Source organism: Microcaecilia unicolor, chromosome 10 (genome assembly GCF_901765095.1).
Source record: "Microcaecilia unicolor chromosome 10, aMicUni1.1, whole genome shotgun sequence".
Taxonomy (NCBI): Eukaryota; Metazoa; Chordata; class Amphibia; order Gymnophiona; family Siphonopidae; genus Microcaecilia; species Microcaecilia unicolor.
The window spans coordinates 103025393-103040421 of record NC_044040.1 but is presented as its reverse complement, the minus strand read 5'-3'; the positions used below and the strand labels follow the sequence as shown (position 1 = coordinate 103040421).

The following is a 15029-nucleotide window of genomic DNA, read 5'->3' as shown; positions in this document are numbered from 1 at the left end:
TTTGTCTCAAGTGCCTCTTTTACCCCTGGGTCATCTAGCGATCCAACTGATTGTATATCTGGATTTTCAGAAGGCGTTTGACAAAGTGCCGCACGAAAGACTCCTGAAGAAATTGCAGAGTCATGGAATCGGAGGTAGGGTATTATTATGGATTAAGAACTGGTTGAAAGATAGGAAGCAGAGAGTAGGATTGCGTGGCCAGTATTCTCAGTGGAGGAGGGTAGTTAGTGGGGTCCCGCAGGGGTCTGTGCTGGGTCCGTTGCTTTTTAATGTATTTATAAATGACCTAGAGATGGGAATAACTAGTGAGGTAATTAAATTCGCCGATGACACAAAATTATTCAGGGTCGTCAAGTCGCAGGAGGAATGTGAACGATTACAGGAGGACCTTGCGAGACTGGGAGAATGGGCGTGCAAGTGGCAGATGAAGTTCAATGTTGACAAGTGCAAAGTGATGCATGTGGGTAAGAGGAACCCGAATTATAGCTACGTCTTGCAAGGTTCCGCGTTAGGAGTTACGGATCAAGAAAGGGATCTGGGTGTCGTCGTCGATGATACGCTGAAACCTTCTGCTCAGTGTGCTGCTGCGGCTAGGAAAGCGAATAGAATGTTGGGTGTTATTAGGAAGGGTATGGAGTCCAGGTGTGCGGATGTTATAATGCCGTTGTATCGCTCCATGGTGCGACCGCACCTGGAGTATTGTGTTCAGTACTGGTCTCCGTATCTCAAAAAAGATATAGTAGTATTGGAAAAGGTACAGCGAAGGGCGACGAAAATGATAGTGGGGATGGGACGACTTTCCTATGAAGAGAGGCTGAGAAGGCTAGGGCTTTTCAGCTTGGAGAAGAGACGGCTGAGGGGAGATATGATATAAGTGTATAAAATAATGAGTGGAATGGATCGGGTGGATGTGAAGCGACTGTTCACGCTATCCAAAAATACTAGGACTAGAGGGCATGAGTTGGAATCGGAGAAAAGTTTTCTTCACCCAACGTGTAATTAGACTCTGGAATTCGTTGCCGGAGAACGTGGTACGGGCAATTAGCTTGACGGAGTTTAAAAAGGGGTTACATAGATTCCTAAAGGACAAGTCCATAGACCGCTATTAAATGGACTTGGAAAAATTCCGCATTTTTAGGTACAACTTGTCTGGAATGTTTTTACGTTTGGGGAGCGTGCCAGGTGCCCTTGACCTGGATTGGCCACTGTCGGTGACAGGATGCTGGGCTAGATGGACCTTTGGTCTTTCCCAGTATGGCACTACTTATGTACTTATGTACTTATATTCTTTTGCCGGCTTCTTGCTTTTAACATACCTTAAAAAAGTTTTTACTATCTGTTTTTGCCTCCAACACAATCTTTTTTTCAAAGTTCCTCTTTGCCTTCCTTATCAGCTTTGCATTTGACTTGCCGTTCCTTATGTTGTTTCTTATTATTTTCAGTATTATCTTTCTTCTATTTTCTGAAAATTTTCTTTTAGCTCTAATAGCTTCCTTCACCCCACTTTTTAACCATGCAGGCTGTCGCTTGGCCTTCCTTCCTCCTTTTTTAATACAAGGAATACAACTGGCCTGGGCTTCTAGGATGGTATTTTTGAACAGCATCTATGCCCGATGTAAAACTTTGACTTTCACAGCTGCTCTTCTAAGTTTTTTTTCCACCGTTCTTTATCAGTCTATCTTTATCAGTCTCTTTTTTGAAAGTTAAATGCTAATGTATTGGATTTCCTGTGTCTACTTACTCCAGAGCAGATATCAAATCTGATCATATTATGATCAATGTTATCAGTGACCACAGCATCACTACCTCCTGCACCAGACCATATGCTCCACTAAGGACTAGGTCTAGAATTTTTCTTCCTCTTGTTGGAATTGACAAGGAAGTTTACCTCCCTAGCATGCCCTGATATTACATTTACCCAATCAATATTGGGGTAATTAAAATCACACATTATTATTGTTCCGCGGAACGACTCTGGAGGAAATCTCGCACCCTGTCAGACTTCACCCATTACAAATTCATGCTTTCCTCCTTCCAGTCCTCCCTATTCCTTGCCAAACAGGAATATTACTCTCAATTAACCAATTCTCTTGGCTCCAACCCTCGTCGCCTCTTTGCCACCCTCAACTCCCTACTTAAAGTGCCCTCCGCTCCCACCCCCCCTTCACTCTCTCCTCAAACACTAGCTGATTACTTTCGCGATAAAGTGCAGAAGATAAACCTTGAATTCACTTCCAAGCCTTCTCCTCCCTGTGACTTCTTAACCCACTCCCTCAACCAACCTAACCTGGCCTCCTTCTCCTCCTTCCCTGAGATCACCGAAGAGGACACTGCTCGCCTTCTTTCTTCCTCTAAGTGCACCACCTGTTCCTCTGATCCGATTCCCACCAATCTGCTTAACAACATCTCTCCTACAGTTATCCCCTCAATCTGTCACATCCTCAACCTCTCTCTCTCCACTGCTACTGTCCCTGACACCTTCAAGCACGCTGTAGTCACACCACTTCTCAAAAAACCTTCACTTGACCCCACCTGTCCCTCCAACTACCGCCCCATCTCTCTTCTACCCTTCCTCTCCAAAAAACTTGAATGCGCTGTCCACAGCCGCTGCCTTGATTTCCTCTCCTCTCAGGCCGTCCTCGATCCGCTTCAATCCGGGTTTCGCCCACTACACTCGACAGAAACAGCACTCTCCAAAGTCTGCAACGACCTATTCCTTGCCAAATCCAAAGGTCACTATTCCATCCTCATCCTCCTCGACCTATCGGCCGCCTTTGACACCGTCAATCACAATTTACTTCTTGACACACTGTCCTCATTCGGGTTCCAGGGTTCCGTCCTCTCCTGGTTCTCGTCGTACCTTTCCCAACGCACCTTCAGAGTATTTTCTAATGGCACTTCTTCCACCCCCATCCCGCTCTCTGTTGGGGTTCCTCAAGGATCTGTCCTTGGACTGCTTCTTTTCTCAATCTACACCTCTTCCCTGGGCTCGCTGATCTCATCACATGGTTTCCAGTACCATCTCTATGCTGATGACACCCAGCTTTATCTCTCCACTCCCAACATCACAGTCGAAACCCAGGCCAAAGTTTTGGCCTGCCTCTCAGACATCGCTGCCTGGATGTCCAATCTGAAACTGAACATGGCAAAGACTGAGCTCCTTGTTTTTCCACCCAAACCCTCTTCCCCCACTTTCCGTCTCTGTTAACAACGCCCTCATCCTTCCTGTCTCTTCAGCCCGCAATCTCGGAGTCATCTTCGACTCCTCCCTTTCCTTTTCTGCCCATATCCAGCAGACAGCTAAGACCTGTCGCTTCTTCCTCTATAATATTAGCAAAATTCGCCCTTTCCTCTCTGAACAGACCACCCGAACCCTCGTCCACTCACTCGTTACCTCTTGCCTTGACTACTGCAACCTTCTTCTCACTGGCCTCCCGCTCAGCCATCTATCCCCCCTTCAATCTGTCCAAAATTCCGCCGCACGTCTTATCTACCACGTGAACTGATACTCTCATATCACCCCTCTCCTCAAGTCGCTTCACTGGCTCCCAATCCGCTACCTTATACAGTTCAAGCTTCTCCTATTGACCTTCAAGTGCACTCAATCTGCAGCCCCCCACCTACCTCTCTGCCCTCCTCTCCCCATATGTTCCCACTCGTAACCTCCGCTCTCAGGACAAATCACTCCTATCTGTACCCTTCTCTACCACCGCTAACTCCAGACTCCGCCCCTTCTGCCTCACATCACCTTATGCCTGGAACAGACTTCCCGAGCCCATACGCCATGCGCCCTCCCTGCCCATCTTCAAGTCCTTACTCAAAGCCCATCTCCTCTCCCTTGCCTTTGGCGCCTAACCACCTTCCCCATTCATGTTACCTACACTGACTACATAGTTTGTAACCTCTAGATTGTAAGCTACTTAGTGTATAACCTTCAGATTGTAAGCTACCTACACTGACTACATAGTTTGTAACCTTTAGATTGTAAGCTCTCCTGAGCAGGGACTGTCCTTCCCCATGTTAAACTTGTACAGTGCTGCGTAACCCTGGCAGCGCTATAGAAATGCTAAGTAGTAGTAGTAGTTCCCCAGTTTGTTAGAATCCCTAATTTCTATAGCTGTCTGTTCATCCTGGCCAGATGGACGTAGTACACTCCTATCACTATCCATTTCCTTTTTACACATGGAATCCATACGGATTCCAAGGTGAGTTTTGTTTCCTGCAGAATTTTAAATCTATTTCATTCAAGGCCCTCCTTAACATACAATGCTACCCCTCCAACAATTTTTCCACCCTGTCATTTTATGATATAATTTGTACCCTGTTATGACAGTGTCCCACTGGTTATCCTCCTCCAATCAGGTCTCAGAGATGCCTACTATATCTAATTTTTCATTTAGTGCAATATATTCTAACTCTCACATCTTATTTCTTAGGCTTCTGGCATTCACATATAGACATTTCAAACTATATTTTTGTTCCTATTTACATCTTGCTCAGCAGTAGACAGTTATAATTTGCAATCTTTTGTCTGCTTTTTATTTAAAGACACCTGGTCTACAATGGTCTCTACCCTATCTTCCCTGTTTTGGTGATATGTTTGAAAGTTACCTTGTTCCGAACCATGTGCTTTTGAATGGCTATTGACCTTTCCCCAGTTTCTAATTTAAAAGCTACTCTATCTCCTTTTTAAATGCAGATGCCAGCAGCCTGGTCCGGAATATAAGTACATAAGTAATGCCACACTGGGAAAAGACCAAGGGTCCATCGAGCCCAGCATCCTGTCCACGACAGCGGCCAATCCAGGCCAAGGGCAACTGGCAAGCTTCCCAAACGAACTAACATTCTATACATGTTATTCCCGGAATTGTGGATTTTTCCCAAGCCCATTTAGTAGCGGTTTATGGACTTGTCCTTTAGGAAACCGTCTAACCCCTTTTTAAACTCTGCTAAGCTAACCGTCTTCACCACGTTCTCCGCAACGAATTCCAGAGTTTAATTACGCGTTGGGTGAAGAAACATTTTCTCCGATTTATTTTAAATTTACTACACTGTAGTTTCAACGCATGCCCTCGTCCTAGTATTTTTGGAAAGCGTGAACAGACGCTTCACATCCACCTATTCCACTCCACTCATTATTTTATATGCGTCTATCATGTCCCCCCTCAGCCGTCTCTTCTCCAAGCTGAAAAGCCCTAGCCTCCTTAGTCTTTCTTCATAGGGAAGTCGTCCCATCCCCGCTATCATTTTAGTCGCCCTTCGCTGCACCTTATCCAATTCCACTATACCTTTCTTGAGATGCGGCGACCAGAATTGAACACAGTACTCAAGGTGCGGTCGCACCATGGAGCGATATAACGGCATTATAACATCCTCACACCTGTTTTCCATACCTTTCCTAATAATACCCAACATTCTATTCGCTTTCCGAGCCGCAGCAGCACACTGAGCAGAAGGTTTCAGTGTATTATCGACGACAACCAGATCCCTTTCTTGGTCCGTAACTCCTAATGTGGAACCTTGCATGACGTAGCTATAATTCGGCTTCTTTTTCCCCACATGCATCACCTTGCACTTGCTGACATTAAACATCATCTGCCATCTAGCCGCCCAGTCTCGTAAGGTCCTTCTGTAATTTTTCACAATCCTGTGGCAAGTTAATGACTTTGAATAATTTTGTGTCATCAGCAAATTTAATTACCTCGCTAGTTATTCCCATCTCTAAATCATTTATAAATATATTAAAGAGCAGCGGTCCTAGCACAGACCCCTGAGGAACCCCACTAACTACCCTTCTCCACTGTGAATACTGCCCATTTAACCCCACTCTCTATTTCATATCCTTCAACCAGTTTTTAATCCACAATAGGACTTTTCCTCCTACCCTATGACCCTCCAATTTCCTCTGTAGCCTTTCATGAGGTACCTTGTCAAACGCCTTTTGAAAATCCAGATATACAATATCAACTGGCTCCCCTTTGTCCACATGTTTGTTTACTCCTTCAAAGAATTGAAGTAAATTGGTCAGGCAAGATTTCCCCACACAAAAGCCGTGCTGACTCGGTCTCAGTAATCCATGTCCTTGGATGTGCTCTGTAATTTTGTTTTTGATAATAGCCTCTACCATTTTCCCTGGCACCGATGTCAGATTCACCGGTCTATAATTTCCCGGATCTCCCTTGGAACCTTTTTTAAAAATGAGCGTTACATTGGCCACCCTCCAATCTTCCGGTACTACGCTCGATTTTAAGGATAAATTGCATATCACTAGCAGTAGCTCCGCAAGCTCATTTTTCAGTTCTATCAGTACTCTAGGATGAATACCATCCGGTCCAGAATAGGCTTTCCCAAGATGACTGACCAGTTCCTTAGAAATCTAAAACCCTCTTCCCTGCATCATCGTCTCATCTATGCATTGAGACTCCAAAGCTCTGCCTGTCTCCTGGGCCCTGCGCGGATGCGAGCATCATTCATCAAGGTGTGTCCAGACTGAAAAAAGGTTGAGAACCACTGTTAAAGAGGGTAAGGATGGGACTAATTGCCAATCCTATAGACCCATATTGGTGCTTAATGCAGATGTTAAAATTTATGCTTAAGTGGTGGCTGTGAGGCTAGGGGGCATTTTCCCTACCTTGGTTCATCTAGACCAGGTGGGTTTTGTCCCCAAGAGGCAGGCAGCTGATAACATTAGAAAATTTGTGGACCTATGCTATATCTCCAAACATACTGCGCAACAAGGCCTTTTTGATAGGTATAGATGTGGAGAAGGCCTTTGATAGAAACACAGAAACATGACAGCAGATAATGGCCCTCCAGTCTGCCCATCCTAACTCCTCCTTTTCCTAAAGGATCCCACGTGCCTGTCCCACGCTTTCTTAAATTCTGACACAGTCCATGTCTCCACAACCTCCGCCGGGAGGCCATTCCATGCATCCACCACCCATTCCATGAAAGAGTATTTCCTTAGATTTCTCCTAAGCTTATTTCCTTTTAACTTCATCTTATGCCCTCTTGCATGAAGTCTTTATTGTCAAATTAAAGAATCAATACAGAATGCAACAGAAAACCATTATACACAAGTACATAATTCAAAACACGGCAAAAAAACACTCAGGAATAATGCTCCAAACTGCAACGAACAGCACAGTAGAACTTCATTATTTTATAAACTTTCAAATTTCCCCCCCCCCCCCCAGAATCCCCCAAATCCCTCCTCCCACCGTCCCCCCAGCCTATTAAGACCACCCAACCACCTAGTTACCAGTCTCTGTCCTCAGTTATACTAAACATGTTTGAGGAAAGGCTCCCAGATCGCATGCCACCTACAAGTTTGGTTACGCCGCTCCGCTAGAAGCCTTTCCATCTCACAAACATACCTTAATTTAGAAAGCCATCTCGCTATTGGAGGAGTCTGAGATACTTTCCAACAGGAAGCTATTACAATCCTAGCTGCACTTGTTGCATACCTCGTCAATATCTGCTGATCATGTGAAAGGCTTGCCTCCTTAGCCGAGAACAGGAAAAAGGCAGGGCTCCAAGGAATAGGGCATCCCATCCATTTCTGTAAACGATTCTGAATGGATTTCCAGAATGCCCGTATCTTTGCACACATCCACCACATATGCCCCATAGTGCCCTTAACCCCGCAACCCCTCCAGCACTCACCAGACAAGGTAGGGTATATGCGCCGAAGGCGCTCCGGCGTCAAATACCACCGAAACAGCACCTTGATAGCATTTTCCTTGAAGGGTACATGAGTGGACACTCCCACCGCTGCCCTTTCTATCCTCTCCCACTCAGCCTCCGAAATCTCCATGCCCAGCTCCCTCCGCCAGCCTCCTCTGTGAAGTGTGTATCGTGGCGCCTGCAGTCTAATGCAACTGTATAAGCGAGATATTAAGCCACTCGTCGCTGCATGCCCTTCACATATTGCTTCCATAGGCAACTTTTCCCTGGCCACCACCTCCTTGATTGCCCGTGTAGTGAGGAAATGGGTTACTTGTCGATATGCAAATTCATCCCTTCCCACTACCGGGAATCGGGCCACAGCTTCATCAAAGGACAACAATGAGTTGCCCTCAAACAGCTGTCCCCAGGTTCTCAGACCCTCTCCATACCATCTGGTGAACACTCCTGTTTCGGTCCCAGGGTAAAACATTGGATTAAATGCTATCGGGGACAGACGCGATAGCATACATTTTTTCCGGGGAAAGATACTGTCCCAATATGAGAGCGTTACCTGGATGGCCGGACATGCCCCCTCCCCAATTGATCTAAACGAGCTGGGAAGCCACATCAACGTCCCAAGTGGTCTCGGGCCTACAGACTGCTGTTCTATGTGTACCCATTGTTTGTCGGGATACTCCTGGAACCATTCAATGGCTGTGCTTGCTTGGGCTGCTCGGTAGTACCAGGTCAGATTAGGTACCCCCAACCCTCCCCATCTTTTATCCTGATATAAAAGAGATCGCGATAAACGTGGCCTCTTCCCTGCCCAAATAAAACGTACAATACGATCTTGCAAGGTTGCAAGGAACTTTCTAGGTAGCACTATCGGGAGGACTTGGAATAGGTATAGCAAACGTGGCAGCACATTCATCTTAACAGTAGCTATTCTACCAAACCATGATAACGCCAAGTCCCCCCATCTGTCCAAGTCGGCCGAAAGAACTCTAGCCAGCCCCTTGTAATTTGCTGTGAAAAGGTCAGATAGATTAGCTGTTAAATTCACTCCCAAGTAACGGATTCTTTTCGGGGCCCATCTAAAGGCATAAGACGATTGTAGGGACGCCACCAATCCTTCAGTTAATGTCACATTCAATGCCTCTGATTTCGTCATATTTACCTTAAAGCCAGAGACCTCCGAATATTCACTGATAGCTCTCATAAGATTCGGGAAGCCAACCTGAGGCCTTGGAACAAAAAGCAGCACGTCGTCTGCGAACAAGGCCATTTTATGTTCTCTCCCTGCCATATTGACCCCAGGAATACCCCGATTTAGTCTGACTCTTGAAGCAAAAGGCTCCATGACCATGGCGAACAACATTGGTGATAAGGGGCACCCTTGTCGCGTGCCTCTGTGGAGCGTGATCATTTCCGAGTTGCCCCCGTTCACCCTCACGCATGCTTTAGGGGATTCATAGAAAGCTTGAATCCAGCCTCTAAACCTCGGCCCGATCCCAAATGTTTCCATTACCTTATACATGAACGGCCAATGTACTCTGTCAAAGGCCTTCTCAGCATCTAGGCTAAGAAGGCTCAAAGGCCTCTGGTTTCGTTTGGCCAAGTACATTATATCTATCACACGCCGTATGTTGTCCATTGCCTTCCTGTACGCGACAAACCCCACCTGGTCTGGGTGTATTATTGCCGGTAGTAAGGGCGCTAATCGATTGGCTAACACCTTGGCTAAAATTTTTACATCGGCATTTAATACTGAAATTGGGCGGTAGGAACCACACTCTGTGGGATCCTTATCTGGCTTTGGCAATACAGCTATCCATGCCTCCATCATAGACGGTGGCAATGGCTCACCCCTGCCAATCTGATTAAACAGGTCTGCCAGAAGAGGAGCCAATTCTAGAGCAAATTTCTTGTAAAATTCATTGGGGAGGCCATCCAGCCCTGGAGATTTACAGGAAGGCAGGCCTTGAATAGCCTTTTGAATCTCAATTGGGGTCACTGGTTCTTCCAGCATGGCGCATTGCTGACTTGTCAGTGAGGGTAGCTCACTTCCCTCCAAGTACTCATTAATAGCCTCTTCAGACGGGTTAATGTCTTGCGCGTACAAAGCTTGGTAGAACTCCCCAAAACGCCTACGTATGCTTTCTGAAGTGGATAGCATATCACCCTTCCCATCACGCACATGTGTGATAGCACGGTCCATTTTATGCCTCCGTAGCTGCATAGCAAGGAGACGGCCTGCTTTGTTAGTGAACTCATATGAGCTAACTTGCCTCCGCGATTGTAGAAAACTAAGATGTTCTGAATATAATGCATCCAGTTGCATTCTCGCTCCACGTAGTTCCTCCAAGACTATTGGGGAGCCTCTAGCCTTATGCCGCTGTTCCAAATGCTTAATTTTCTCCAGGCAACTCGCCAACTGCCTCTTTCGGACCTTCGCCCGTTTACTAGCTGTTTGCAAGAAAAAGCCCCTCGAGACCGCCTTCATAGCATCCCAGACTATGTTCAGTGGTGGTCCCGATTCAACGTTAAGGTCCAAATATTCCTTCAACACATGCCTACAGCCCTCTACCACTTCCGCGTCTAGCAATACATTTGCATTTAATGTCCACCTCTTATCCTTAACCTCAGCCTGAATGCCCGGCACCACCACCCATACTGGTGCATGGTCCGATATAGTTATGTTGCCTATACCCGCCTTTGGGCCTTTCTCAACCAAAGCGAGATCTAAGAAGATACAGAGAGTAAGTGGCGTGAACCGGTGAATAATATGTATAATCCCTTTCCATTGCGTGGTTCAACCGCCACACGTCCAACGCACCCAGGGAGTATGCTAATGAGCCCAATGCTAGTGACTCCTTGTTTTCCCTCTGTTGACCATTTCCTGATCTATCTAGGGTTGGGTTCATAACAGCGTTAAAATCACCTCCCAGAATTAGTGAACCTTGAGTAAATGTGGCGAGAGCATTTTTGATCTTAGCGAAAAAGGGTCCCTGATGATCATTTGGCGCATATACGGATGCCAGAGTCAAGTCCACCTGATCCAAAACTATGTGTAAAAACAAAAAACGCCCACCCGGGTCTCGCTTAATCCGCTTTACTTGGACTGCAAGCGACGAGTGAATCAACACTGCCACTCCACGTTTTTTGGAACCGTCAGAGGACGAGGCAAAGAATGTTGTCGGGTAGCTGGAGTGAGAGAGGAGTTTTTCATGTACCCTGCGGAGATGTGTCTCCTGCACTAGTACTATCTGTGGTTTGAGCTGTGATAATTCCTTAAAAAACTTTTGCCTTTTCTGAGGCATGTTCAAGCCTTTGACATTATAAGATATAATTTTTAAATCAACACTCATATTTAGGTATGCATCTAGGTTGTGCCTAAAGGAGGTTCAGTAGATCTGGCCTCTTCAGTGGTAAGAGCTCCCTCCTGTACACAGCACATCTCCCCCCCTCCCCCCCTTCCCCCCTTCCACCACCCTCCCCTCATCCCCCCCTAGCCCACCCTTACCCCCAACTTGAACACCAGCCAGAAGATCTATGTCCCCTGGATGGGATATGAGAAAGTGACCCACCAAGTCCCCAGCAACCCAGCCCAATTAATCCCCCCGCTCTTCCCGCACCCCTCCTTTATCTGCAATTCCTTCCCTCCCCCTTACGTCTTGTCTCCCTTACAGCCCCATGCTTAACAATGAGCATTTATTAAATCATCCTATTCAGCTCTTCCCTTTATGTCTCCACACATACCTTCCCCTTTGTTCTACCTGCCTTATGGCCTTTATCCCCCCACAATTCCGCTACATACTCCCCCTTCCCTCTCTTTTAGGCTATAAAGTTAGCATGATATGTATTAACCTTAACTCAAATATTAACTATAGAGTCCATCTTGGCAAACTACGGTTATACCACAATTGTCCAGCATGTCCCATAGATCACCTCAGGGTCACCTCAGGGTAACACGTCTGGCACCAGCCGATCTCTCTGATCCTCCCAGCGTTCATTCAGGTCTCGGATGCCTCTCCTTTTCTTTTTGAGTTGCTCCGTTTGGTGGTCTCTGGAATCCGCTGCCATTTTTGTAATTTTTCTTTCGTCGCTGGCGCCAACTCCCCTGGAGGCGCTCTCGTTGCAACTAGCCCCGCCTCATGCATGATTTCCCAAGCCTCCGGAAGCAGGTGGACTCTGTGTTTAGTTCCCTTCAGGTCAAAATTTAGTGAAAAAGGGAATCCCCATCTGTATGACAAGTGATGTTTAGTTAGCACTTCCAGTGCAGGCTTCATCTGGCGTCTCTGTTGTAAAGTATACTGAGACAGGTCCTGGTACACCGATACCTTGGCTCCATTGTATTCTAGTTCCTGCACCTTCCGTGCACGGTTGATAATCTGCTCTTTGACTTCATACTTGTGGAATCGGGCGATAATATCCCGCGATCTGCGTTCTTGTCTTTGGCCAAGGGCTCTGTGCGCTCTGTCCAATTCAATCGGTGTCGCCTCTGCTTCGGGTCCCAGCAGGGTAGTTAGTGCACAGTGATTTTACTATCTGTGGGACATTTTCTATGTCTCCTCCCTCCGGTACTCCGCGAAAACGGAGGTTATTTCTCCTACCTCTGTTTTCAATATCGTCCAGCTTATATGCTAGTTCAGCATTCTTTACTTCCAAGACCCGGAGTTGGGTTTCGTGCTGCTGCAGGGAGTCAGAGTGATCATCAAGCTTCTGCTCTGCTTCTTCAACTCTGCCCCCCAATTCCCGAAGGTCCACGCTCATCACCTCCATGCGTTCCAGGATTTCTTCCTTAGACGTTTTGATGTCATCCTGTATGCTTGTTAGAAGCTGGCGGAGTTCGTTTGAAATGCCTTCTTTTGCCGGGGGCTGTCTGGACTCTGCTAAGGAGAGCGCGGAATCGGAGTCCGTTCGGCGTTTTACTAGGCCCGCCGTTCGCCTGTCGCTCAGCCTCTTTATTCCGCGATTGACTCGCCTTACTCATATTAGTCCGTTGTGGGAAGCTGATTCTACCCACTTTAGATCGCCAATAAGGCCGCTTGCCGCTTTTATTTGCCGTTTATGGGTGCTACGAGCGGGAGCTCTAGAGCTAGGCTGCCGACATGGAAGGTGACGTCACTTCCTCCATTGATGAGGATTTTTAAACAGCATCCTTTCCAATGTGGTCCCCGGGGAAGCCTTTTGATGTTGGGTGCAGGGAACTATATTCAGCCCCCCAGGATTGTGTCTGGGTCAATGGTGGTAACTTTCCTATGTTCTCTCTGACTTGAGGAACATGCAGGGTTGCCCACTGTCTCCCTTGTTTGACCTAGGAGCCTTTGGCTATGGTCATATAGAATAACCCCTCCATCTGGGGTATTCATGCGGGGGATGGAGAGTATATTTGCAGATGATATGTTGTCCTTGACCTCCCCTTTGATTACTCTCCCAAATGTGGCCATTCCAAAACAGGCCTTAGAGTCCTTGCAATCTTACATTCTAAGATTTATTTGGCATGGGGGTAGACCTTGGTTTGCCCAGTAAGTCTTGTATAGAGACCCTGCAATGGGTGTCTTGGAGTCCCTAATCTTTGGTTTTATTATAGAGCTGCTCAACTTTGAGTGGCAGTGGAGTGGCATCAAAATCATTGTTATAAAATTATGGGTCCACATCGAGCAACATCAGTTGGGTGCTAGCCCCTTGACTTACTTACTGTGGCTGCCTAAGAGATTTCATAGGTTGGGAAGTGATGTTCCATGCTTCTACACACTTTTAAACTTTGGGATATGATGAGTAAGACATAAGACTTCCAACTGTCACGATATACTCCCATTAGCTGTAATCCTTTTATTTCCTCCAGGCATATCATCATAGAACTTGGGAGTCCCAGAGTCCCAGATGCTTCTTGGGGGCATCTATTTAATGAAGACCTTTGGAGAGTTGGCGAAAGAATATAATTTACCTTCCTCTCACCAATGCCTACATGCAGCTGAAACATCTTTTAATGTCTAGGTCCTATAGGGATTGTTATCTGGAGAATGCCTTTTGGAGGATGTCTTTGAAGACTAAGCATACTAGACATTTGGTGGGGACACTCTATGGATACCTTCGGGATTCGCTTCCTGCTTACACAGGCAGTGGTGGAAGCAAGAATTGAATGCAACATATTTGCCTAATGAATGGGATAGAATGGAGCAATCCTTAGTGAAAAATGCTGTTGCATCTAATGTTAAGATATTATATTGTTGGTATCTGACTCCAGGCAGACTTAGTAGGTGGTTTCCACAGGATATTCCAGATTGTTTGTGCTGCTGTTGTTCCTATGGAACTTTGGGACCTATCTGGTGGACCTACCCTAATGACATTCTTTTTGGAAGTCTGTTCAATTACAGGCCTGCAGATACCATGGGACCTGGAGATATTTCTGCTCAATAAGGAAATTCCTGGATTCCGTAAGAGACAAGTTGCCTTGGCAAGGCATTTTCTAAATGCAGCTAAATTGACTTTGGCAGCCTGTTGGAAGGGTTCATATATTCCATCCCTGCAACTGTGAAGCAAACTTCATTATATTTACAAGATGGAGAAGCTGACTGCTATTCGTAGAAAAGCTGAACCTAGCTGAGACAGAATTTGTTGAACACTGAAAAATATAACCTTCTTTTTAAACTGGCAAGTCTCCTCTCTTCAAGGCTGGCTATGGTTGATACCTGACTAGAGAGCTTTGAGTGTACTCTCTTTCTTACTGGGGTTCTTAGTGCTGGGTGGGGGGGGGGGGGGGGGGGGTTTGTTAAAACTTATAAATAGGTAAGTTCCTTTTTGTTACCTTGGTTTGTGGCTAGCTGTTTGTTCCTGCTATGTTTGTAGTTGTTTGTTATACTGGATTTTATGTGTTGCCTTCCACTTCAATAAAGACTTCCTGTCCCCCCCTTCCAAAAAAAAAAAAAAAAATTGCCACTTACTTGGAAGCGTCCAATATGACCTTGCAGCTCCATCTGCGATCCTTCATTTACACTGATGTCAAGATCAGTTAGAACACCTTGCATAAAAACACAAACAAGTCAATATATGATCATACAACTGCATTTTCATATATCCAGCAAAAATATGCAGAATAAAAAGAATATCTCATAAGCACCGCCATACTGGGAAAAGACCAAGGGTCCATCAAGCCCAGCATCCTGTCTCCGACAGCGGCCAATCCAGGCCTCAAGAACCTGGCAAACCCCCTCCTTAAAATAAATAAATAAATAAATAAATAAATAAATAAATAAATAAATATATATATATATATATATATATTTATTTATTTATTTATTTATATATATATATATATTTAATAATGTTCAACGGACTTTTCCTTCAGGAATCTGTCC

General features: G+C 45.8%; 1 protein-coding gene across 1 annotated transcript in view; it reads right to left on the bottom strand.

The window, feature by feature from the left end:
• Window positions 1-15029, bottom strand: part of NUP205 (nucleoporin 205) — a 1281456-nt gene that overhangs the window by 189063 nt on the left and 1077364 nt on the right. The window contains exon 33 of the mRNA XM_030216143.1: window positions 14616-14692. Coding sequence (XP_030072003.1) covers window positions 14616-14692 — 77 coding nt within the window. The remainder of the gene's footprint in view (window positions 1-14615; window positions 14693-15029) is intronic.